Source organism: Geotrypetes seraphini, chromosome 12 (genome assembly GCF_902459505.1).
Source record: "Geotrypetes seraphini chromosome 12, aGeoSer1.1, whole genome shotgun sequence".
In the NCBI taxonomy this organism is placed as follows: Eukaryota; Metazoa; Chordata; class Amphibia; order Gymnophiona; family Dermophiidae; genus Geotrypetes; species Geotrypetes seraphini.
In genome coordinates, this window is record NC_047095.1 from 90,408,006 (window position 1) to 90,432,932 (window position 24,927).

The window sequence follows — 24,927 nt, forward strand, 5'->3', positions numbered from 1 at the left end:
GGTAAGTAACTGTGCTTTATCCCAGGACAAGCAGGCATGATATTCTCACATGTGGGTGACCTCCAAGCTAACTGAAAAGGGATGGAGGGAAGTTGGCAATTTAAGCAAATAGATTTCGCAAAACCGATTGGCCGAACCGGCCATCGCTTCTGGACAGTGAGTCCAGACAGTAATGGGAGGTGAAAGTATGAACCGAAGACCACGTGGCAGCCTTGCAGATTTCCTCAATAGGTGTGGACCTGAGGAACGCTACGGAGGCTGCCATCGCTCGGACCTTGTGTCCCGTTACTCGACCATGCAGTGCGAGACCAGCCTGAGCGTAGCAGAAGGAGATGCAATCGGCCAACCAGTTGGACAAGGTGCGCTTGGAGACTGGGTGACCTAACCGGTTTGGGTCGAAGGACAAAAACAATTGTGGGACTTTCCGGTGTGGCTGAGTGCGTTGGAGGTAGAAGACCAACGCTCTCTTACAGTCAAGAGTGTGGAGCGCCACCTCTCCGGGATGAGAGTGGGGCTTGGGAAAAAACACAGGTAAGACAATGGACTGATTGAGATGAAAATCAGACACTACTTTAGGCAAGAACTTTGGATGGGTGCGGAGTACCACCTTGTCGTGATGGAATACCGTGAAGGGTGGGTCCGCCACTAGAGCTTGTAGCTCACTAACCCGTCGAGCGGAAGTGAGCGCGAGCAGGAAAAACACCTTCCAAGTGTGGAATTTTGGATGGCATTTGTCTAGGGGCTCAAACGGAGGTTTCATTAGATGAGCCAGGACCACGTTAAGGTCCCAAACCACCGGAGGAGGTTTGAGAGGAGGGTGGACATTCAGAAGACCCTTCATGAAACGAGAGACTAGGGGGTGGAGCGAGAGGGCTTTCCCTTCCAGGGGCTGATGAAAGGTTGCAATCGCACTGAGGTGTACTCGAATGGAGTTGGTCTTTAGGCCGGAGTGAGATAATTGAAGTAAATAATCAAGGACCAGGGGGACGGGGACCGACACCGGGTCCTGGCTGTGAGAGGAGCACCAGGTTGAGAATCTGGTCCACTTTTGGGAGTAGCAGGTTCTCGTCGAGGTCTTTCTAGAGGCCTCCAATATCTCCTTGACTGATTGAGACACTGGGAGAGAAGTCAGGGGGAAAGAAACCAAGCATTCAGATGAAGAGATTGAAGATTGGGATGTAACAGCGAACCCTGACTCTGTGATAGTAGAGAGGGAAACCGAGGCAGAGGCAGTGGATCTCTGACACTGAGTTGAAGTAGAAGGGAAAACCAAGGCTGGCGTGGCCAGCGAGGAGCAATTAGGATCAGGGTGGCTTGTACTGTTTTCAGGTGGACAAGCGTCCGCAGGATCAGAGGAAACGGCGGGAACGCGTACAGGAACCTTCCCTCCCAGTCGAGGAGGAAGGCGTCGGCCTCGAGCCGGTCCGGGGAGTACATCCGGGAGCAGAAGAGAGGCAGTTTGTGATTGTGGGGGGATGCAAACAGATCTATTTGAGGTGTCCCCCACTGTTTGAACACCTGTCGTAGGGCCTGAGAGTGCAGTGACCACTCGTGTGGCTGGAGGAGGCGGCTGAGTCTGTCCGCCAGACAGTTTTGTTCTCCTTGTATGTACACCGCTCGAAGGAAGGTGTTGTTGGAGATTGCCCATTTCCAGAGGCGCAGGGCTTCCCGACAGAGGGACCAGGACCCTGTTCCTCCTTGTTTGTTTACATAGTACATTGGTTGTACATAGTACATAGTACATAGTACTGGTTGTCGGTTCGGATGAGGACCACCCGGTCGTGGAGCAGATGTTGAAAGGCTACAGCTGCGAGATAGATGGCCCGGAGCTCTAGCACGTTGATGTGACAGCGGCGGTCTTCCACTGACCACATCCCCTGCGTGCGTAGACCGTCCAGATGGGCTCCCCAAGCGTACTCTGACGAGTCCGTGGTGAGTACCTTGCTGTGATGAGGGGCGAGGAAGAGTAAACCTTTGGAAAGATTTGAAGAGTCGGCCCACCAGCGGAGCGATCTTTGCAAGGAAGGAGTCACTGTCATGGGACGGTCGATTGGGTCCCGGTCTTGACGCCATTGAGAGGCCAGGGTCCATTGAGGGATTCTCAGATGGAGGCGGGCGAAGGGTGTGACATGGACGGTGGAGGCCATGTGGCCTAGGAGAGTCATCATCTGTCAAGCTGATACCGAGGTCAGCAGAGAGATCCTTCGACTCAGACTTACTAACGCCTCTAGGCGCGGAGGGGGGAGGAAGGAACGGAGGCGAACCGTATCCAGCGTGGCCCCGATGAATTGTAGGGACTGCGAGGGGCGTAGTTGGGATTTTGGGAAGTTTATTTCGAACCCCAGACTTTGTAGGTAGGTAATAGTCTGTTGGGTCGCTGAGATAACCCCTTCCCTGGACGGGGCTTTGATCAGCCAGTCGTCCAGGTAGGGGAATACCTGGAGGCCCTGGAAGCGTAAGGCAGCTGCGACCACCACGAGGCACTTGGTGAAGACTCGAGGTGATGATGCTAGGCCGAAGGGGAGGACTCGGTATTGTAGGTGCCAATCCCCTACCTGAAAACGCAAGAACTTGCGGTGAGAGGGGTGCACTGGGACATGTGTGTACGCTTCCTTCAGATCGAAGGAGCAGAGCCAGTCGCCCTCGTCGATCAGGGGGTAGAGGGTCGGTAGGGAAAGCATCCAAAATTTTTCCCGTATCAGAAATTTGTTGAGGCGTCTCAAGTCTAGTATTGGGCGTAGGTCTCCCGTTTTTTTCCGTACTAGGAAGTAACGGGAGTAGAAGCCCTTCCCCCGTTGGTCGGGGGGAACCTCCTCCACTGCCCTGAGGCGAAGCAGGTCTCTAGCCTCGCTGAGGAGTAGGGGTAGCTGCGTCCGGTTGGGAGGGCAATTCCTTGGGGGGTTGTCTGGAGGAATGGCCCGAAAGTTGAGAGAGTATCCTGATGAGATCACGCCAAGGACCCATGCGTCCGACGTGACTTGTTCCCAGTGAGGGTAAAAGGCTTTGAGACGACCCCCGATGGGAAGGAGGCCTGGGGCTATGGCGGAGGGGGCCCGCCCCCTTCCGCGACTCCCGGGGATGGTTTGGAAGTTGCAGGTGGTTGGGACTTGGGCATGGCCCGGTGGTGGGCCTGCGGACGCCTGGGTGGCGGCCGCGAGAAGGGAGAGGTGGATTTTTGTGGGTAGCGGCATGGAGGGGCCCTGAACGGCCTGGGCGCGGGCGGTTTAGGTTTTTGCCGGACGAGGGAGGCAAATGAGCGTTCATGTTCGGAGAGGCGTTTTGTAGCCGCCTCGATCGTGTCATCGAACAGTTCTTTTCCCACGCAGGGTAGGTTAGCCAACCGGTCCTGTAAGTTGGGGTCCATGTCGACCAGGCGTAGCCAAGCTAGTCGGCGCATGGCGATAGCAAAGGCTGCCTCTCTGGAGGAGAGTTCGAAGCCATCGTAGACTGCGTGGAATAGATGGAGGCGCAGGTTGGAGAGGGACTCTAAAAGCAGGCCAAACACTCCTTGGCGGGAGGCCGGTAGGTCAGTCTCAAAGGCTCTCAATAGTACAATGAGGTGTTTGAGGTAGGATGTGAAGGTGAAAGTGTAGCTTTGCACCCTAGAGGCCATCATCGCATTTTGATATAGTCTCCTGCCGAACTTGTCTAGGGTTCGGCCTTCTCGGCCTGGGGGGACAGCGGCTGAGACCCGGGATGGGTGGGCCTTTTTCAAGGAGGATTCTACTAGCAGCGACTGGTGGGAGAGCTGTGGTTGTTTGAATCCCGGGTAGGGTACTGTGCGGTACTTGGCCTCCATTTTGGAGGGTACGGCTGTGACCATGTAGGGGGTCTCCAGGTTCCTGAAGAAGGCCTGTTGGAGTACCGGGTTAGGCGGTAAGCACAGGAACTCTCTGGGCAGTGATGGCATATCCAGTTCCGCTAGGTATTCCTTAGAGTATCTGGAGTCGGATTGGAGGTCTAAGTCCAAAGCGTGGCCCATGTCCTGGACAAAGCGAGTGAAGGATGGGCGAGATGTTCCCGAGGCCCCGTGCGGGGTCGGTGAACGAGACCTCCGTCGGGTGGAGAAGGATGGGGAGGCTTCTCTCGAGTATCGAGGCTCCTGTTCCAATCCACGCTCCGAGACCGGGGAAGTACTGTGAAAGTGTTCCGGGGTCGTGGATCTCCGACGTCTCGAGGAGCCCCTCGGAGACGATGTCGGGGTTCGGGGTACCGATCGATGTCGAATCGGTGACCTCGACCCGGACTCCCCCGGTGAAAGCCTGCAACCTCGGGTCGGAGTCCCGGTCCGAGGGGGAGTTCGGAGGATGCGCGGGTTGGAGAGTGATAACTCAGTCACCCTTAGCGGTCCCGTACGAGGTGTAGGTGAACGGCCTCGTAGAGTGTGGGAACCCCGGGCCTTCTTGGAGGTACGGCGGTTCGAGGTTTCTGTCGTTTTAGCACGACGTTTTGCACCGCGGCGGTCTGTGGAGGGAGAGCGCCTCGGGTGCCTCGGTGAGGAGTCCGAGGAGGATGGAAAGCGGCGAAGCTTGCGCGCTTTTCTTCGAGGTGGCTCGACGCGAGGCTCAGGCTGGTCTGGCACATGCGGGGTCGAGGTCGAGGCCGGTTGTAAATGAGCCATTGCAGCGGACAGCTCCGACGAGATCATCGCTCGGAGTAGGTCCTGGAAAACGGGCACGGACAGCATCGAGGGCATGTCCACTGCCTCGGTGCACTCCACCAGGGGCGACCTCGTATCAGAGTATTCCCGTGTGGTGGAGGCATGGCCCGAAGGCTTTGGAGGGCTTCGCCGAGGCTGTAAGCATGGGACTTCCGCCATGCGTCGCCGGTGTCCCCAAGGCTGGTTTCTTTGCTGGTACAGAACCTGAAGAGGGAAGAGGGGACTTACCCGGAGCTGAGGTTTTCTGTTGTCCCGAGGATTTCGGGTTCGAGTCTCGAGGCGATGCCGAGGTATTCGGGACCGAGGTCAAGGCCAGGGCCGACCTCAAGGCCGAGGTAGAGGGTTGGTCCGGGGCGAAAAGATCCGCCAGCGGGCTTTCCTTCGACGGAGGGCCCGGTTCTGGAAAGTAGCGCACTGGGGGCAGGAGTCAGTTGGGTGAGCGGCCCCCAGACAGAGGATGCACCGGCGATGCGGGTCTGTGATGGAAAGAAGCCGCTCGCACCGGGAGCACTTTTTAAAGCCGGTCAAAGGCCGGGACATAGAATCGAAACTGGCCGCAGCTCGAGTAGCCACGCGGCCACGGTGACCCGGAAGCCTCCGGGTCGGTGAAAAACGAAGCAGGAACAGTTGAAATACGAAAAAACTCGCGCACCGCGACTAAATCGAGAAAAACAAGAAAAAATTGCGGTGCTAGAAGGCAGTTGGGGCAGAGCCTGAAAAAAACACGACTTCTAGGCTCAGCGGAAAATTTTGAACTGGAGACCACGAGGGGATGTGCCCCCTAGTGGAGCAGGAAGGCACACATGCGTGGAGCAGCAGAGCAAACTTAAATCTTCAATCAAGTTTGCTTGAAAATGTTTCCGCATCGGGGCTCCGTAGATGACGTCACCCACATGTGAGAATATCATGCCTGCTTGTCCTGGGATAAAAGAAAATACTGATTTCAGTATCTTGGATGTTTGAGTTTTTCCCTTGCAGCCTGCTGCTTATAGCGTCACCGGGCTCCTCTTCTTTTAGAGGGCTCTGCCTTTTTTGCACTTAATTCCTTGGGGCTCCTGCAACTGGTAACATAGTAAATGACAGCAGATAAAAACATGAACAGTCCATCCATTCTGCCCAATACTTACACACATTATAAATTCACAATTAAAGTAAATCGTCTTTTTAAAAAATATATTTCTGGGCCATAGACCGTAGAAGTCTACCCGGTTCTGTTAGAAGGTTCCAAGTACAGTAAAACCTTGGTTTACAAACATAATTCATTCTAAAACCATGATTGTACTCCAAAAGCAAATTTCCCCATAAGAAATAATGGAAACTCGGTCATTCGTTCCACAACCCAAAAACTTTAATACAAAATACTGTATGTTCTTGTATTGCAAGACTTTGCTTGTTTAGAACATTCACTGTTTAGAACAGTTACTACTACACTACTCTTGCAGTGTCAGAGAGAGAAGCTCAGTTCTGATGTTGTGATGTATGTATTTGTATTGCAAGTTTAAAATGTAATAAAATGTTTTGCTTGTCTTGCAAAACACTTGCATACCAAGTTACTTGCAATTCAAGGTTTGACTATACTGTAGTTGCTGTCAAAGCTCACTCCAGGCTATCCAAACCATCTCATCATTTGTGGGATACAGATAGTAAAAGTCTGCCCAGCAGCACTGTCCTCATGTTCCAAACTATGTTATCATGGTATGAGTGATTGTTCAGGTTTCCCCCACGATAGAGCTTATGACTATTCTAACTCACAGCGGATATTTTGAATTAAATTAATTTACCAAATAACTATTTGAAATTTTAAGTGAGAGCTGTGGAGCATATACCCAGAGAACCAGACAGGAGAATTCTTAAATAAATGATATTATTATTTTATTGCACAGATGTCTTTAAAAATATAAATCAGGCTCACTTAAGAACATAAGAAATGGCTTCGCCGGATCAGACTCTAGGTCCATCCAGTCTGGCGACCCGCACCCGCGGAGGCCAAGCCAGGTGTTCCCTGATGAGAAACCTTGTTTACTCGTATCCCCCAATGTGATTTGCAAGAAGGTGTGCATCCAACTTGCTCTTGAAACCCAGAATGCTGGTCTCCATCACCACCTCCTCAGGGAGAGCGTTCCAAGCGTCCACCACTCGTTGTGCGAAACAGAACTTCCTAATATTTGTCCTGGGCCTGGTGCTCCTCAGTTTCAGTCCATGACCTCTTGTCCGAGTCACTTAAAAGGCTTTCAAACAAAATTCAGGTAATGAAAAGACTTTTCAGAACAATTAATGTGCGTTCAGATTAAAACCACAGAATGTAATTTGTTAAGCTAATTAAAATATTCTAACTGGTGAAAATTACTCACTTTTGGAACATAAAGTGCTACACAAGTGTTTTCAATTTGTTTCAGGTTCAACTTAACAACTTTTCCTTTTCTTATAGCTTCTCAGGTAAGTATTTCTTAACTCTAGTATTTCTTTACTAAGTTTAACTTAGAATCTTTGTTTTAAAGTTTCTCTGTCTTTCTCTTCAGTAAACTCAGGTTAGTATTTTTTTTTTAAATCAGTCTTTTGTATGTAAAAGCTATTAGCTAAGGCCTTTAGTAAATAATATCTGTTTTTTTTAAATTAATTTATGAGACAACAATTTAAAATTTGAAGTTAGAGCTGTGGAGAAGCAGTTACCCAGAGAACTAGACAGAAAAATTTCTTTAAAAAATATATTATTTTATTGCACCAATGTCTTTAAAAAAATATAAACAATCAGGCTCAATTAAAAGACTTTCAAACAATTAAAATGCATTCAGAATTTAAAAAAAAAAAAACTTTTCAGAACAATTAAAGTGCATTCAAGTTAAAACCACAAAATATAATTTGTTAAGCCAATTAAAACAATGTTCTAACTGGTGAAAATTAAATATTAAGTTCTACACAAGTGTTTTTTGTCTGTTTCAGTTTAACTTAACTTTTCCTTTTCTTAGAGCTTCTCAGATAAGTATTTCTCTTTCCTAATTCTTTTGTATGCTTAGCTCAAATTCTTTACTTAAAATTCTCTTTCTCTCTTTCTAGGTTCACCAGGAGATTTTACTCAGGCAAACTCAGGTAAGTTAATTTTAAATGCTTTAAAATCAATCTATTTATGTCAAAGCTGTTAGCTAAGGCCTTTAGTAAATAATATCCATTTTCTCTTTCAGGCTGATGTTTTTAGCGTTACTAGACCTTTACAGGTAAGTTTACTTTAATTAGGACAAATTTCCTTTCATTCCAGTGTTTTTCCCCCCAAATAATGTACTAAGTGCTTTAAGAATGACTAATAATGTCCCAAAAAAAAAGATAGAAGGATGGTAGGTTGCATAGGGAGAGGTATGGCCAGTATAAGACTTTTTGATGAGACCTCATTTAGAATATTGTGTACAATTCTAGAGGCTGCACCTTCAAAAAGATATAAAAAAGATGGAGTTGGTCCAGAGGAAGGCTGCTAAAATGGTATGTGGTCTTCATCATAAAGCGTATGGGGACAGACTTAAAGATCTCAATCTGTATACTTTGGAGGAAAGGTGGGAGAGGGGAGATATGATAGAGACGTTTAAATACCTACGCAATGTATATGCGCATGAGTTGAGTCTCTTTAATTCGAAAGGAAATTCTGCAGTGAGAGGGCATAGGATGAAATTAAGAGGTGATAGGCTCCAGAGTAGTCTAAAGAAATACTTTTTTACAGAAAGGGTGGTAGATGCATGGAACAGTCTCCCAGAAGAGGTGGTGGAGACAGAGCCTATGTCTGAATTCGAAAGGGCCTGACATAGGCACATGGGATCTCTCGGAGAGAGAAAGAGATAATGATTACTGTTAATGGGCAGACTAGATGGGCCATTTGGCCTTTATCTGCCATCATGTTTCTATGTTTATAAACATGAAGATAAAATAAAACCTTTTTCTTCAGGCCCACCGCAGCTGTCTTGCATAGGAGCTCTGAGCTGGAGCTGGAATTGAAGCTGGAGCTGGAATTGTACCTACTGCCTTTCTCCAAATAAATCAATAAGACAAAATCTTGGCTCCCTGTGTGATGTTTTCTGTGTTTTTCCTTCTTCTGCTGTTCCCTATATGTGCTAGCTATACCCAGAAAAATAAATTAAGGATTGCCCTGTATATTTCCCACCCTTAGTGTGACTACCACAATCTCACAGCTTTCATCCAGCCAACCTTAAAGTATGACTGCCGACTCTGTAGCACTTCTTGGAAGTACCAGGATTCTATACAGGCACAGCTATAAACAGCTTTTAACTTTCAAGGTTTCTCTCTAACATTCACTGGAAATCTTAAACAAAATGTCTTTACTAGCCAAAATAGAGGTTCCAACCCTCAGGTAAGCATTCATAGGTGGTTTAAAAACAATTTACTGGTCTCTGAACCCTTTGTAGCACTACTCAGATTAAACCCCTTTCTGTGTTACAAACAGGGCTGCACATTCTACTGTTACTGTCTTTAAAATAAACCAATTTCTGAAGAACTTCAATTGCTAAACACCTCCCAATCTGTATTTTAATAGTAAATCCTGTTTTAAAATATTTCCTAAGCTCAAGCTCCCACCAAAAACATCAAAAATGTTTCAGAGCCCTCAAACCTTCAAAATTCCCACTCAGTTTAACTTCACTCAAGTTTTCCACTAGCCAAATCTAAAAAAAAACCCACTTCCAGTGACTAAAAACACTTTTAAATCTAATTTGGCTTTTAATCCATTTTCTCAGACACCAAAGCCCGGATTCTGTATAAGACGCCCGGTCTCAGAAGCCGAAAGACATCCTATATAGAATCGGGCCTAAGGCTGCCTAAAATAAACCCGATTCTGTAACCAACGTCCATGTTACAGACGCCAGTTAGACAATCAGGTTATTGTAGATGCGGTTGCTACACTTATCTTGGCAAGGGATCTCCCTGCAGCCATAAGTGTAGCGGCTGCGACCGCCAATCACCCCCCCCCAATCCACCTGAATGAATACGGCAGGAGGGATGGCCAATCCCTCCTGCCCGGAAACCCCCCCTCCCCGAATATCGCCAACAGGAGGGTGCCCAATCAGGTCTTAGGCCCCTCCCTGGTGCACCCACAATGCACCAGAAAGGGACAGGCTCGACTCATTTCGACAGAGGTGGGCCTACTGGACAAATGGTAGGAAGACCCGGCCAACCAACATTTAAGGTTAGTGGGGGGGGGGTCCATGGAGGGAGGGAGGGGGGTTCCGGCAGGAGGGATTGGGCACTCCTGCCGTGTTCATTTGGGGGGGGTTCCAGGTAGGAGGGATTGGGCATCCCTCCTGCTGTGTTCGTTCGGGGGGGGACACTATACTTATTGCAGCTGCTATACTTATCGTTATACTTATCAGAGGCCACTATACTTATCGCGGCCGCATTTACTTACAATGTAGACCAGCATTTTGAAAGCATCTCCCGTTGGCCTAGGAAGACGCGTACAGTCGCCTAGGTTCGCCTAAGACTATGCCTAGCCTTAGGCAGACTTGCGTGTCTCCCTATTCTCTCAGAGACGACTCCAGTGTAGGCGACCAGCCTGGGGAGCTTTTTTAAAACAAAAACATGCATCCTGATTGGCTGATTAGACAGCTGTAAGATGCCTACAGCTGCCTACAATCAGGATGCAGTTTACAGAATCTGGGCCCATATGTTCCAAAACACCAATAAAATTACACTAACAGCTTTCTCTAACCAAGCAATATCCTACTACCAGTACTGAAATCAACCAACTGCCAAAACGTCTCTCCTTGAACATACCACACACTCCATTTAGTGGAATTCACACTCGCCACAGACATGCATATGCATTCACACACAAACACATTCATACAGCACCACAAAGGATTGCAATACCTTGTCCCTAGGCTGTCCTCAGATAAAGCACTCCTCTCCTGAACTGTTTTAAAGATTCAGGGAGTTCAAAAATCTTGCCACAGTTTGTTTTCCTGCACTCTCCACTCTTGTGCCTGGAGCAATGAAGGCACGAGAGCTTCTGGGCTTCAAGGCTGCCCCCCATTCCACCAACACATTCACACACTCTCTCTCTGGGATTGCCCACCAATCAGGAGGCGTGATTTTCATGCCTCCAGAACATCCGAGTATTCTCCTTCCTGAGCTCTCTCGCACTGCTCCTGCCCTCCTGGCTCGCACGTGCACATCACTGTGCACACCCTCCCAGTTGTTCTGTGACCTGCGTAGGCCTCTTCAGACCTGGCTTGCTCCTGGCCAGGGTCCAACCATGTTTCTGCCACAACTTGCAGCCTTTTATTCCTCCTTCTTGCCTCTAGGGCCAGGCTCTGTCTTCCAGCATGTCTCTCAGCCTATTGGACATTCCCCAGCCGCCACACTTATGGGGCCCAACAGCTCTTCCAGACCCAAGTGCACACCAGACTGGGGTTCATTCATCTGCCCTCTGCCTTCTGTTCCTCTCCTGGACTCTTTCTGCTCTTCCTGGCTCTCTCCAGCACACTCCCACATCAGTCTTTGGGCCTCAGGCCTAGTCCCAGCACCTTCTGCGCATGCACAAAAGTCTGTGCCTCTCTCCCACATATCCCAGTGGACGGCAATCAGCTGATTGCCACCATTGAGGGGAATTGGACCACTTGCCTCCCTCTGAAAGTGCACAGTATGGTTGCGATCGTGCCTTCTGCCTGCCCTGGGATCGCGGCAGAGCTGCGACCTTGCCTGCTGCCCCAGTATGAGTCCTTCAGGATCAGGGCAGGTCTACAATCCAAGGCCATGCTCCACACTGCCAGTATAGCCTCCCTTGCCTTGGCGCTGGAGCCTTTGCAAGAATCATCTTGAATGTCACATCAGGGTCCAAGCAGCCACTGTGGTTAGAGCTTATTTTTCCCTATGCCACTCAGCTAAGCACCCTGATGCTTCTAGAGCCCTCTAGGGTAGATTTCCTATCCAAATTCATGATGGCCATGTATTACCGTATTTTCACATAGATAACGCGCACCCGTGTAAAACGCGCACACGGGTATAGCGCGCGAAAAACACAAATTTATGTACAGAAATTTTTATATACCACGCACACCCGTATACCGCGCATGCTGCCCAACTCTCCCGTCGCTGCCCATCTCTCCTTTCACCTGCCCCGACTCTCATCTGGCCACCCTGACTCTCCTTTCGCCCGCCCCGACTCTCCTCTCCCCCTTGAAGTCCTGTCCCCACCCTGAAAACCTGATGCCCCCCCCCGTCGTCCGATTCACCACCCCCCCTCGCAGGACCGCTCCCACCCCCACCCCGAAGGACCGCTCGCACGCACCCCCACCCCGAAGGACCGCTCGCACGCACTCCCACCCGCACCCCCACCCTGAAAGACCGCTCGCACCCCCACAGCCTCCCGAACCCTCCCCCCATCATGTAGAAGCTCCTACCGGTGTCCTGCTGCTTCCTCTTGACGGTCCCGACTCCCCGACACGATCGGGGCAAGAGGGAGCCCAAGCCCTCTTGCCCCCCCTGACTCCCCGACACATCGGGCAAAAGGGAGCCCAAGCCCTCTTACTCCGCCAACTCCCCAACTCCCCGACAATATCGGGCCAGGAGGGAGCCCAAGTCCTCCTGGCCCTGGTGACCCCCCCCCCCCGGCTAGTTGTTCGGGCCAGGAGGGAGCCCAAACCCTCCTGGCCACGGCGACCCCCTCCCCGCACTACATTACGGGCAGGAGGGATCCCAGGCCCTCCTGCCCTCGACACAAACCCCCCTCCCCCCAACGACCGCCCCCCCAAGCCGACTCGCGACCCCCCTGGCCGTCCCCCACGACACCCCCACCCCCCTTCCCCGTACCTTTGTGTAGTTGGCCGGACAGACAGGAGCCAAACCCACCTGTCCGGCAGGCAGCCAACGACGGAATGAGGCCGGATTGGCCCATCCGTCCCAAAGCTCCGCCTACTGGTGGGGCCTAAGGCGCCTGGGCCAATCAGAATAGGCCCGGGAGCCTTAGGTCCCTCCTGGGGGCGGGGCCTTGGGCACATGGTCGGGTTGGGCCCATGTGCCTCAGGCCCCGCCCCCAGGTGGGACCTAAGGCTCCCGGGCCTATTCTGATTGGCCCAGGCGCCTTAGGCCCCACCAGTAGGCGGAGCTTTGGGACGGATGGGCCAATCCGGCCTCATTCCGTCGTTGGATGCCTGCCGGACAGGCGAGTTTGACTCCTGTCTGTCTGGCCAACTACACAAAGGTACGGGGAAGGGGGGTGGGGGGGTCGTAGGGGTCGGCCAGGGGGGTCGCAGGTCGGCTGGGGGGGCGGTCGGAGGTTCTTGGGGGGGCGGTCGTTGGGGGGAGGGGGGTTTGCGTCGAGGGCAGGAGGGCCTGGGATCCCTCCTGCCCGTAATGTAGTGCGGGGTGGGGGTAGGGGGTAGGGGGTCGCCATGGCCAGGAGGGTTTGGGCTCCCTCCTGGCCCGAACAACTAGCGGGGGGGGGGGGGGGGGTCGCCAGGGCCAGGAGGACTTGGGCTCCCTCCTGGCCCGATATTGTCGGGGAGTTGGGGAGTCGGCGGGGCAAGAGGGCTTAGGCTCCCTTTTGCCCCGATCGTGTCGGGGAGTCGGGGGGGGGGCAAGAGGGCTTCAGCTCCCTCTTGCCCCGATCATGTCGGGGGTGCCGCGGTTGGTTGGGGCAAGAGGGCTTGAGCTCCCTCTTTCCCCGATCGTGTCGGGTGTCTGGACCGCCAAGAGGAAGCAGCAGGACACCGGTAGGAGCTTCTACATGATGGGGGGGGGGGTCGGGAGGCTGTGGGGGTGCGAGCGGTCCTTCAGGGTGGGGGTGCGGGTGCATGCGAGCGGTCCTTCGGGGTGGGGGTGCGAGCGGTCCTGCGAGGGGGGTGAATCGGACGTCAGGGGGGGGAACTATGTAAAAAAAATTTTGTACAACGCGCTCACGCGTATAACGCGCAAGGGTGTGCGCGGTACGTAAAAACCACGTATAACGCGCGTGTTATATGCGAGAAAATACGGTATTATTTTTATTTTATTTATTGGGATTTGTTAACTGCCTTTTCATAAAGAGATTCACCCAAAGTGGTTTACAATTGAATACCATTATACTCGAATATATACCAATCCGATTATAAACTGAGGTAACCTTTGTTCCCCAAAAAAGGAGGATAAAAGGTTGACTCAAATATAAACTGATGGTTTATATTCAGGTGCCGATACTAGGGCTGAAGCAACCCCTCCTTCCTTCCCTAGTGTCCTGTCTGCTGACTCTGCAGCCAAGCAGCCAGTCTGCTCCCCCCTTCCTGGATCCACCACAGGTCTCCAGTACTGCCCTGGTGGTCCAGTGGTGCGAGGAGCCAATTCTTCCCTCCTTCATGATGACTTTGCTTGTGCAATTGGATTACCAGCCCAACCCCTCCTCTCCCAATCCTCCTGCAGACCTACCTTAGGTCCCTGGTGGTCAAGTGGTGAGGTGAAGCAGAATCAATTTTTTTTTTCTACGCTCCTGCCCGGCAGAAAAAAAAGTATCCCTGATGTTTAGGATGTGGAGGGGGGGTCTTTTATAGGTTCAGCTTTTGTTTTGTTGGTCATTATGGCAAAAAATAATATGACAATTTTTATTTGTGTACTGCCAATACCTCCATGAAGTTCACAGTGGTTTACATAAGCAATTATAGTGATACAAATTAAAAACTAGTGTTATAATATTTAGGACTTATTAGTAACAAATTCATGAAATAGATAGGTCTTTAGGTCTTTTTTGAAACATTTCAAATTAGATTGTTGTTAATGCTTTCCACAGTTATGCTGCTTGATTTGCCCAAGTGGAATTAAAAGTTCTATTGTATCTAATGTTCCTAATGACTGGATACCGAAAAGTATCATTGTTTCTTAGGTTCAAAGATGGATTATTAGAGAATTTAACAAGATGTGGCATATATATTTCTATCATTTAAATTTCTCCAGAATTCTTTTTTTCAACGGTTCCTCCTTCTGCATCTATTCCTTTCTCTCTTCTCTTCTATCTTTCAAAGCACACAGTTTTGTTAGATTGATTATTTTATCATTTTTTCTCTTTCCTTACTTTGCACTTTATTACTCTCTAGGTACTTTAGTTAGATTGTGAGCCTTCGGGACAGTTAGGGAACTTCTAAGTACCTTTCTTACTTATAATTTTAATGTAATTTTCTGAAAACCGCTTAGAACCTAACGGATGTAGCGGTATATAAGAAATAAATTACATTACATTACATTACATATAATCAGGAGTTTCTCCAAACCTATTTTAAATAGAATACAATAGAATTTATAAAATATTCTCCCTTCTATAGGTAGCCAGTGTAATCTTATCACTTTTCTTCAATCTGAAGATTAATCTAATGGCTATATTCTGTAATGTTTGGAGTTTTTATTTATTATAAATTTAGGGCATTCTAAAAAGGTGAAATTGCAATAGTCCAGTTGAGACAAAACTAAAGATTGTACTAATAGGCAGAATTGATAATTATCCAAGTACTGTCTAATCCTTCTAAGTTTCCAGAAAAGACCAAAAGACTTTTTTATTAACAAGTTGACCTGAGGTAATAGTGAAAGGTTGTGATCAAAATGAACTAATATTTTTATTACTTTAGCCAGTGGATAATCAATCTTATTTATGGTTAATGCTTTAGTTTCACAATTCATGGTAGGATGTTTTAATATACATAATTTAGTTTTATCCTTATTCAATTTAAGTTGATGATTCAACATCCAATTCTCTTAACAACTTCATGCAAAAATTTAGTTTTAATTTATTATGATCTAATGAGCAGGAAAAAGGAATGAGAACAGTAATATCACCTGCATATATAAATGATGTGAATTTGGCTTTTTCCAGAAACCCCCTCCAGAGAATGCAGGAAGGTATTAAACAGGGTGGGTCATTCCATGTCAAGTGGACCAGGAGCCCACGCTCGACCCCCTCCCCCCCCCCTTGAAATCCAACCAAATTTTACAGGGGTGTTGTCTAGGTCTCAAATGAAACTCTGCAAAAATTTTTGGATCTATCTCAATTTGGTCAGGAGCTAGGGGTGGTTGAACAAAAGTAATCGATCTACTCCCATGCCTCGTGTGACCTAAAACGCCAACTTTGCTTAAGCACTGTAGCAGAAGGAAATTACCTAGGAGTCTGAAATTGTACAGTTTGGTACAACACCTTGGGGCAAGTTTCTATGCCAAGTTTGAAATCTTTTGCGAACGTGCTTCCATTTCTACAGGTCAGCAGAGTAGGCAAAAAAAATTCACAAATGAAAATTTTTGGCACAGTTTGACTCCATATTGCTGCTGGTAGGTAAGTCAGCTGAGGGTACAACTTTACCAGCAGACATGTACCATGAGGTACTTCCAAGATTTGCAATATAAGCTTTTACAGTCAAGTGAAGCTGAAGATATGACCATGCAAAAAATATGGCTTTATGCATTTTATGCAAATTTTCACTGTTTTTCAGATTCAAATATCTCTAATATGTAGTTTGTTTGTTTTTTTATATTATTTGAAAGAGCATGCTTTTTCGTTGTCTGTTGGAGATCCAAGATGGCTGCAGCAGTTTGCTGCTGAACAGATGCTGCTGAAATTTACCTTGGTCTTTTGTGGACTTAGCGCATCCATGCCGAAAAGAAGGGGAAAAAGTGGATCCTCCCAACACTCAGCAGTTCCCTCGTTTGGCACTATCAATGAAATGCCTGCAACGCGAGACAATCATGCCAGGGAACTGCCCGCTGGAGATGCCAAACTGTGACAGAAATTTTCATTCGTGAATTTTTTTGCCTACTTTGCTGACCTGTAGAAATGGAAGCACGTTCGCAAAAGATTTCAAACTTGGCACAGAAACTTGCCCCAAAGTGTTGTACCAAACTGCAAAATTTCAGACTCCTCAGTACTTAAGCAAAGTTGGCGTTTTAGGTCACATGAGGCATGGGAATGGATTGATTGCTTTTGTTCAACCACCCCTAGCTCCTGACCAAATTGAGATAGATCTCAAAAATTTTGCAGAGTTTCATTTGAGACCCTATACCACATCCCTGTAAAATTTGGTTGGATTCCAAGGGGGTTGAGAGTTGGCGGTTTTCAGTATTGGTCCACTTGACATGGAATGACCCGGGTAGGTGAAAGTGAGGAACCTTGAGGAACACCATAAGAAAGAGGTCATTCTTTTTTTTAATTTTTTTATTACAATTTTCAAATTAAATCTCACAAGTACACTCTTGTTCAAGCAATACAGAACCAATTAACAACTGAAAAAAAGGAAACACACAGTTGCAATTTATCCGGCCATCCTACCGGGACTTATAGGTTCAGAGCAGACTGGATATGTCTGTGGTCATCAATCATTGTTCATGTCCACAATTTATTGTTATCAATGACATATTGCCAACATCATCAAATTCCTTCTATGGCCGTCAGTTTGGATGCTCAGAAAGCTATTGATCAGGCGGGCTGGGTGGGTTTTGTTTCATACACTTTAATTTATTGCGATTGCTGGGGGTACGAGACAGGGATGTTCTGTATCTCCTTTGTTGTTTTTTATATCTTTTGAACCGCTGTTGCGTAACCTACTGACAGATGCTTGTGTTACCGGGGTGGATGATCCTCTTCTTCAGATAAAGGTTATGGCATATGCAGATGACCTCATGATTCTCTTAACGCAGCCTGCTACTTCTTTATCTGTGTTGTTGGATGTCATTTCTGTCTATGGTTCTATGTCGGGTTTCTCTCTTAATCTCTTTAAATCAAAGGTTTTACGTTTACTGTGAAAGGTTAAAGATTGCTGGGAGGGACAGTTTCCATTACAGTAGGAGACGGTAGCATTGAAATATTTGGGTGTTCAGATTCCTGTTAATTTATCATTAATGTATAAGGTGAATGTGTCTAGTTTGCTGTCTGAAACCAATGTAAAGTTGCAGGTGTGGAGAGCATACCGTCTTCCCTTTTGGGCCGAGTTCATTTATTTAACATGATCTTGGCACAAAAATGGCTTTATATATTCCAAATGCTCCCTTTATTTCTTAAGGTGAAAGATGAGAAGAGATTGTATACCTGTGGCAGGGAAAGCGGGCTCGTCTTCCCATTCGTATCGTGCAGACACCTAGGCACTATGGGGACTTGGGTCTGTTGAATGTTGGGTATCTAATGATAGCATGTACTATGAGATACATTAATGACTGGTACAGAACATCTCATGCCTTTTCAGCGACCACTGTGGAATTGTCTTTGGGCATCTTTGGCGTTCGGGCATTTGCTATAGCTACCTGGCGCTGGACGTGTAAGCGTCACGGATATTCCATAGCGGTGTCCCCTTACCTTGCTATTTGTGGGAACCCAGCATTTACACAAGTACAGTCTGGTTCAATGTTTCATCGTTGGAAAGCAAAGGGTATACATTATTTGCTGCATGTGCTCATCTAGGAGGGCCGTTTGAAATCCTTTGCTACACTTCAGAGGGATTACTCCTTGACACCTGGAGATATATTTCTTATTTGCAACTCAGACATTATCTACAAAGCCTTCCCTGGGAGGACTTAATGGAGGATGTGCTGGCTTAATGGAGGATGTGCTATACTTTGACAGCTCAACTCCTGGTTCCCTTGCGGTTTCATCATCGCTACCTCCAAGACCCGAATACAGAATTGCATTATCCCACATACATCAGTGCTTGGAATACCGAACTTGGTACACAATTTTCTCTCATGGATTGCAAAAAAACATGTCATGGCATCTGGCAATGTGTGCACTGGGAATGACATTACAAGTTTGCACTAAACCTTTATATTGCGCCCAACAGAGTGCGCTATATGGGACTTTCTCAGACTAGGGCTTGTCCTAAATGTGGTCATGTGACTGCTACTCTAAGGCATGTGTTTTGGCTTTGCCCTGCAGTTTACTACTTATGTGTTTTCCATTTAGGCCTGTGGACTAAAGTTGGACCCTTTGATCTTATTTGACTTATATTCATTGCAAGTGCCTGTTCCACATGGATATCGTTCCTTCTTGTGGCGTACAATCTTGATGGGGAAGAAAGTTATTTCACTTACTTGGCTTTCTCAGAGCCTTCCCTCTCTCAATGGCAGATGCAAATGCTTACCTTGCTTAAGTTGGAATATATACAATTCCAGGATTTGTACTCTCCCCTGGGCCATCAATTTAAGCGCACTTGGCGAGCTTTTTGGGCTACATTGACCCTCCCCCCCCCCCCCAGAGTGCATAGTTGTCTCTTGAATAGGTAGATGGTTATGTATGGTCCCAGGCACTGCTCTCTTGGCTGATGTTTCTTCTAGGGTGGGGGGGTTGGAGATTTCATGATTTTGAAAAATTTTGAGCATGTGTATCTCACTCCTTTTATTTGAAATGTTCATTTGTTTGGCATTGTGTAGTTGCTGTCTATAATGTTGTTGATTTGCAGTTTACTCAATAAAAAAATGATTTTAAACATAAAATAAAACTTAAAAAAAAAAAAAACCAGGATGTGACACAGTGGGTGGGGAGAATGAGTCTTGGCATGAAATTGTGATTGATAGAATTATGTAATGAAGGCATCTTTAAACAGAAATGTTTTACGATTAGATTTAAAGTTTGTCAGGTTGTCTTTGTTTCTAAGGTAATGTGGGATGGCGTTCCATAAGCTGGGAACTGCAACTGAAAAGATTGTTTTCTGGGTAGTGTCGTAGAATACACGTCGAGTCGAGGGGACTGAAAGAAGATTTTGTTGGGCTCAACAAAGTGATCTTAAGGGGGAAGAAGGTATTAGCAGTTGATCAATGAATGCTGATGTGTGTTCAGATCTTGCTTTAAAAGTAAGCAGGAGGATTTTGTATGTTATCTGATGAGTGACAGGAAGCCAATGAGCGTTTTGAAGTAGAAGTGCGACATGGTCATATTTTTTTTTCCTTGTAAATGATTTTAATGGCAATATTCTGGATTATTTGGAGTCTTCTCATCTCCTTATTAGTAATCACTTGGTAAAGGGAATTACAATAGTCTAGATGAGATATCACTAAGGAATGAATAAGAATCAGTGATTGGGGTTCAAGAAGAGTGGCAGTAGAGCGGAACATTTTTAATTTAAAAAAAACATTTCCTGATGACTGTGCTGATTTGATGGTAGAAAGAAAGTTTGTTGTCTATAATGACTTCAAGAAGTTTGATGGTATTATTTAATTCAGTTGGTGTTGCTTTAATACGGATTGGGATCACTAGGGTTTCTTGGTCATTAGTAGGAAAGAGAAGTGCCTTAGTTTTAGTGATATTAAGAACATAAGAACATAAGCAGTGCCTCCGCCGGGTCAGACCACAGGTCCATCCTGCCCAGCAGTCCGCTCCCGCGGCGGCCCAAACAGGTCACGACTTGTCTAATTCACCAGAAGGGGCCCCCATGCCGTCTTGGTTTCCCTTCCTAGCCCTCCGGTCTTGCACATGCACGACCTGGGTTTCTATACTTATTTTCTGGTTAGCTTTCTCAATATCCCATGATCCCTTTATCCTTCAGGAATCCGTCCAGTCTCTGTTTGAATCCTTGTACCGTACTCTGCCTGATCACTTCCTCCGGTAGCGCATTCCAAGTGTCCACGACCCTTTGGGTGAAGAAAAACTTTCTTGCATTCGTTCTGAACCTATCTCCCTTCAGTTTCTCCGAATGCCCTCTCGTACCTGTTGTCCCCTTCAGCCTGAAGAATCTGTCCCTATCCACCCTCTCTATGCCCCTCATGATTTTGAAGGTCTCTATCATATCACCCCTGAGCCTCCTCTTTTCCAGAGAGAAGAGCCCCAGCCTATCCAACCTCTCGGCGTATGGGCAGTGTTCCAGCCCTTTTACCAGTTTCGTTGCTCTCCTTTGGACTCTCTCAAGTATCGCCATGTCCTTCTTGAGGTGTGGCGACCAATACTGAACGCAGTATTCCAGATGTGGACGCACCATCGCTCGATACAATGGCATGATGACTTCCCGCGTCCTGGTTGTTATGCCCCTCTTTATGATGCCCAGCATCCTGTTGGCTTTTTTCGAGGCTGCTGCGCACTGTGCAGATGGCTTCAGTGATGCATCCACCAGCACACCCAAGTCTCTCTCAAGAATGCTGTCTCCCAACAATGCCCCCCCCAATTTGTAGTTGAACAACGGGTTCTTTTTCCCTATATGCATGACCTTGCATTTTTCCACGTTAAAGCGCATTTGCCATTTGTTTGCCCAGTCTTCCAGCTTGTCCAAGTCCCTTTGCAGGTCCTCACACTCCTCCCTGGAGCTAACTCTTCCGCACAGTTTGGTATCGTCTGCAAATTTTATAACCTCGCACTTTGCCTCCTTTTCTAGGTCATTGATAAATATGTTGAAGAGTAACGGCCCCAGAACCGATCCCTGTGGCACACCGCTCGTGACTCCCCGCCAGTCAGAATATTGGCCCTTTACTCCGACCCTCTGCAGTCTACCCGACAACCAGTGCTCGATCCATCTGTGCACATCCCCTCCCACCCCGTGGTTCCACAGCTTCCTAAGCAGCCTTTCATGTGGCACCTTGTCGAAAGCCTTTTGAAAATCGAGGTAAATGATGTCGATGGGTTCCCCATTGTCCACCCGACTGCTTATTCCCTCAAAGAAGTACAGGAGGTTCGTTAAGCACGACCTTCCCTTACAGAATCCGTGCTGGCTTGTTCTCAGTAGGCCATTCCTCTCGATGTGCTCACAAATGCCGTCCTTTATCATAGCTTCCACCATCTTCCCTATAATTGAAGTCAGGCTCACCGGCCTGTAGTTCCCGGGATCACCCCTCGATCCCTTCTTGAAGATAGCTGTGACATTTGCCAATTTCCAGTCCTCTGGTACCTCTCCAGTTTTCAAGGATAGGTTACAAACATGCTGGATTGTGCCCGCTATTTCTTGTCTTAGCTCCTTCAGAACCCTTGGGTGGATCCCGTCCGGACCCGGTGATTTGCCGCATTTTAACCTGTCTATCTGTTTGAGGACATCCTCCTTACTTACCTCTATGTGCTCCAATTTTTTAGCCTGTTCCCCACTCATGAGATCCTCTGAGTCCGGTATATTAGATGTGTCTTCTCTCGTGAAAACCGACGAGAAGAACGTGTTCAGCCTCTCAGCTACCTCTTTATCTTCCTTAATCACTCCCTTCCTATCCCCATCATCCAACGGCCCCACCTCCTCCCTCGCTGGTCGTTTCCCCTTTACGTAACTGAAGAATGCCTTGAAGTTTTTCGCCTCCCTGGCCAGCCCCTCTTCGTATTTCCCTTTTGCTTTTCTAACCTCTCGGTGGCATTCTTTTTGGTATTTCCTGTGCGCCTGGTGATTTTCCTCCGTTGGATCCTTTTTCCATCTCCGGAAGGATACTTTTTTGTCGTTTATTGCCCTCTTTACTTCTGCTGAGATCCAAATCGGGTCCCTTGACCGCTTGTTCTTGCAGCCTTTCCTGAAACTGGGGACGTACATTTTTTGTGCTTCCTGCACGGTGTCCCTAAATAGGGTCCAGGCGCTTTCCACAGTCTCCATCCTAAAGATATTTCTGAGCTTCCTCCCCACCATTTCCCTCATAGCAACATAGTTCCCTTTCTTGAAGTTGAGCGCAGTTGATGCGGTCCTCCTTACTATGGGTGTCCCCCTTTCTAATGTGAATCTGATCGCATTGTGGTCACTGTTGCCTAGTGGTCCTCCCACTTCTACCCCTCTTGCAGGCCCTCCTAATCCGTTCAGGATGAGGTCGCGTCGGTTCCCTGACCAGTTGCTCCATGAAGCAGTCCCTCACAGCTTCTAAGTGAAAGCATGTTTTCCGTAAGCCATTGGTTTACTTTATCCCCTTCCAAATTTCTGCCTTGGGCCCTACCCATGTCTAACACCAGCACCGGCAGGATAAACATTTCAGTTCATATATATTCTAATCACAAAATGGAAAATAAAATTATTTATCCCAGGACAAGCAGGCAGCTATTCTCACTAATGGGTGACGTGATCCAACGGAGCCCCGATGCAGATGCCTCACAAGCATTTTTGCTTGATGAAGCTCGAAGTTTCGAGTCGCCCGCACCGCGCATGCGTGAGTGCCTTCCCGCCCAGACCAGGGCGCGTCTCCTCAGTTCTTACTTTTCCGTGGAGCCGAGAAGTCCGTCTTCGACTCTCTGCGTGAAGATTTTCACTTGTGCCTTCTAAAGTCCGCGGTTTTGGGTTATTTTTCTCTCAATCGCTGATTTTCGTCGTTCTTTATTGTTTAAAAAAAAAAAAAAATTCCATTCATCCGACCGGGCAGGCCACGTGGCCGCAGCCCCGTGGCTTCGATCTTGCGGCGGAGCTTTTCCAGCCTATGTCCCGGCCTATCACCGGTTTTAAAAAGTGTGCCAAGTGCCAGCGCGCGATTTCGCTCACGGACCCTCATCGACACTGTGTTCGGTGTCTCGGGCCTGAACACATTCCGAAATCGTGCCGGCCTTGCTCCACACTCACCGCACGTGCTTACAAGCGCCGTTGCGACTTGTGGGAGTTGCTGTTCAGCATGGAGTCCTCAACGGAGCAATCGTCATCGAAAGGCCCCTCACCTTCGACTTCATCCGCTGCTCCTCAGCCTTCCACCTCTACGGCACCGAGTCTCATCAAGCCTGCATCGTTCGTGCCGGCCCCAACTCCAGTGCCTGCTGCGAAGCCTTCCTCAGTCTCTTCAGATCAGGTAGCACAGCAATCTATTCCACCAGTAGTGCTAAAAGTGCCCAAGGCTTCTAGGCCCAAGCACTCACACACTACCCCCAAAGAACGTGAGGCCTGTGCAGGCGGTCCCATTGCAGATGCGGATCCGTCCTTGCCGGCCTCGTTCCAGACCTTGTTAGAGAAGCAATTCATTGAGCTCTTCACCACCATTGGGCCTAAGCTTCTCTCTCAAATCCAGCCTGGGCACGGGGAGGCCTCCCGCGAGGTCGAGCCACCTCCAGTGTCTCAGTGATACACACACTCTCTATAGGGAGCAGAGTCTCTGCAAGTGTCTGGTCTGGCTTCGGTGCATGCATCGCAAGGAGCAGAGTCATTGCCCATGCCTCCATTGGAACCGATTCACTCGATGCAAGGAGCAGAGTCTTTGCAAGTGCCTCCATTGGAACCCATCCACTCGATGCAAGAAGCAGAGTCTTTGCGAGTGCCTCCATTGGAGCCGATCCACCCGATGCAGGGGTTTGAGTCCCTACGAGTACCCCAGAGTGATTCCAGCCATCCACCTATGCTTCAATCGACTGCTTCCAGCCCCATCCACTACCTGGGAGCCTCAGCGAAGATCCATTCGCCTCGTTCATTGAGGCTGATATCCAAGCATGGTTCACATCGGTCAAGGCATTCATCGAGGCACTCGTCCAGTCATGCCTCGCTTCATCGGAAACAGCCGTTCCTTGAATATTCCCCACCAGCTACTTCACCTCCTCCGATGCCGAAGCTTGAGGACACGATGGGGTCTTTATCACCACCACGATCCCCGTTCTCATTGGATCCCAAGGCCTCAACGTCCTCGAGCCCGTCTCGAGACCCTGCTTCGGCTGACCTGCTGTCGTTCTCCTCATTCCTTCGACAAATGGCAGATGACCTGGACATCCACCTGGACACAAGTCCCAAATTCTCCAAGGAGTATCTGGAGACTATGCACCTCCCTCATCCACCTGCTGAATCCCTCAAACTTCCTCTTCATAAGTTGCTGGATCAGACCTTTATGCGATGCCTTGAAACACCTTATTCCATCCCCGCTGTACCAGACAAATTGGATACCAGGTACCGCACGGTGCACCATAAGGGGTTCGATGGTTCCCAACTCTCCCATCAATCCCTCTTGGTGGAGTCCTCACTGAAGCAGTCTCACCCCTCCCAGGTCTATGCTGCCGTCCCACCTGGTAGAGAGGGCAAGACCATGGACCAATTTGGCAGGAGGATTTATCAGAACTCCATGATGACATCCAGGGTTCTGAGCTACAACTTCCATTTTGTCACATGTTTTGAGTTCTTCCTGTCGGTACTCCAGAAGTTATCGCCCTATGTGGACCCTAGGGCACAATCCAAGTACCAGGAGGTCCTGGCTTTGCTGTCCCAGCTCTAGTTACAGCTGATGCAGTCATCCTACGATGCCTTTGAGCTCTCTGCTAGGACCACAGCGTGTGCAGTGGCTATGCACCGGCTGGCATGGCTCAGGACCATCGATATGGACCCTAATCTCCAAGACAGGCTCACCAATGTTCCATGCGCTGGTACCGACCTCTTTGATAAATCCATCGAGGCGGCGACCAAGAAGCTCTCGGACCACGAGAAATCCTTCCAATC

At 48.4% G+C, this 24,927-nt stretch overlaps 1 protein-coding gene across 7 annotated transcripts in view; it reads left to right on the forward strand.

The window, feature by feature from the left end:
* The window catches only part of ZBTB37 (zinc finger and BTB domain containing 37), a 127,176-nt gene that overhangs the window by 56,157 nt on the left and 46,092 nt on the right, over positions 1-24,927 (forward strand). For 5 of the 7 annotated variants that reach the window (XM_033916149.1, XM_033916150.1, XM_033916148.1 and 2 more), the window contains 2 exons: positions 7,715-7,747; positions 7,840-7,872. The exons of 1 other annotated variant lie outside the window; for it this stretch is intronic. In XM_033916149.1, coding sequence (XP_033772040.1) covers positions 7,715-7,747; positions 7,840-7,872 — 66 coding nt within the window. Of the gene's footprint in view, positions 1-7,714; positions 7,748-7,839; positions 7,873-8,588; positions 8,691-24,927 lie in introns of those variants that run through there. One more of the 7 variants, XM_033916154.1, reaches the window with a different exon arrangement.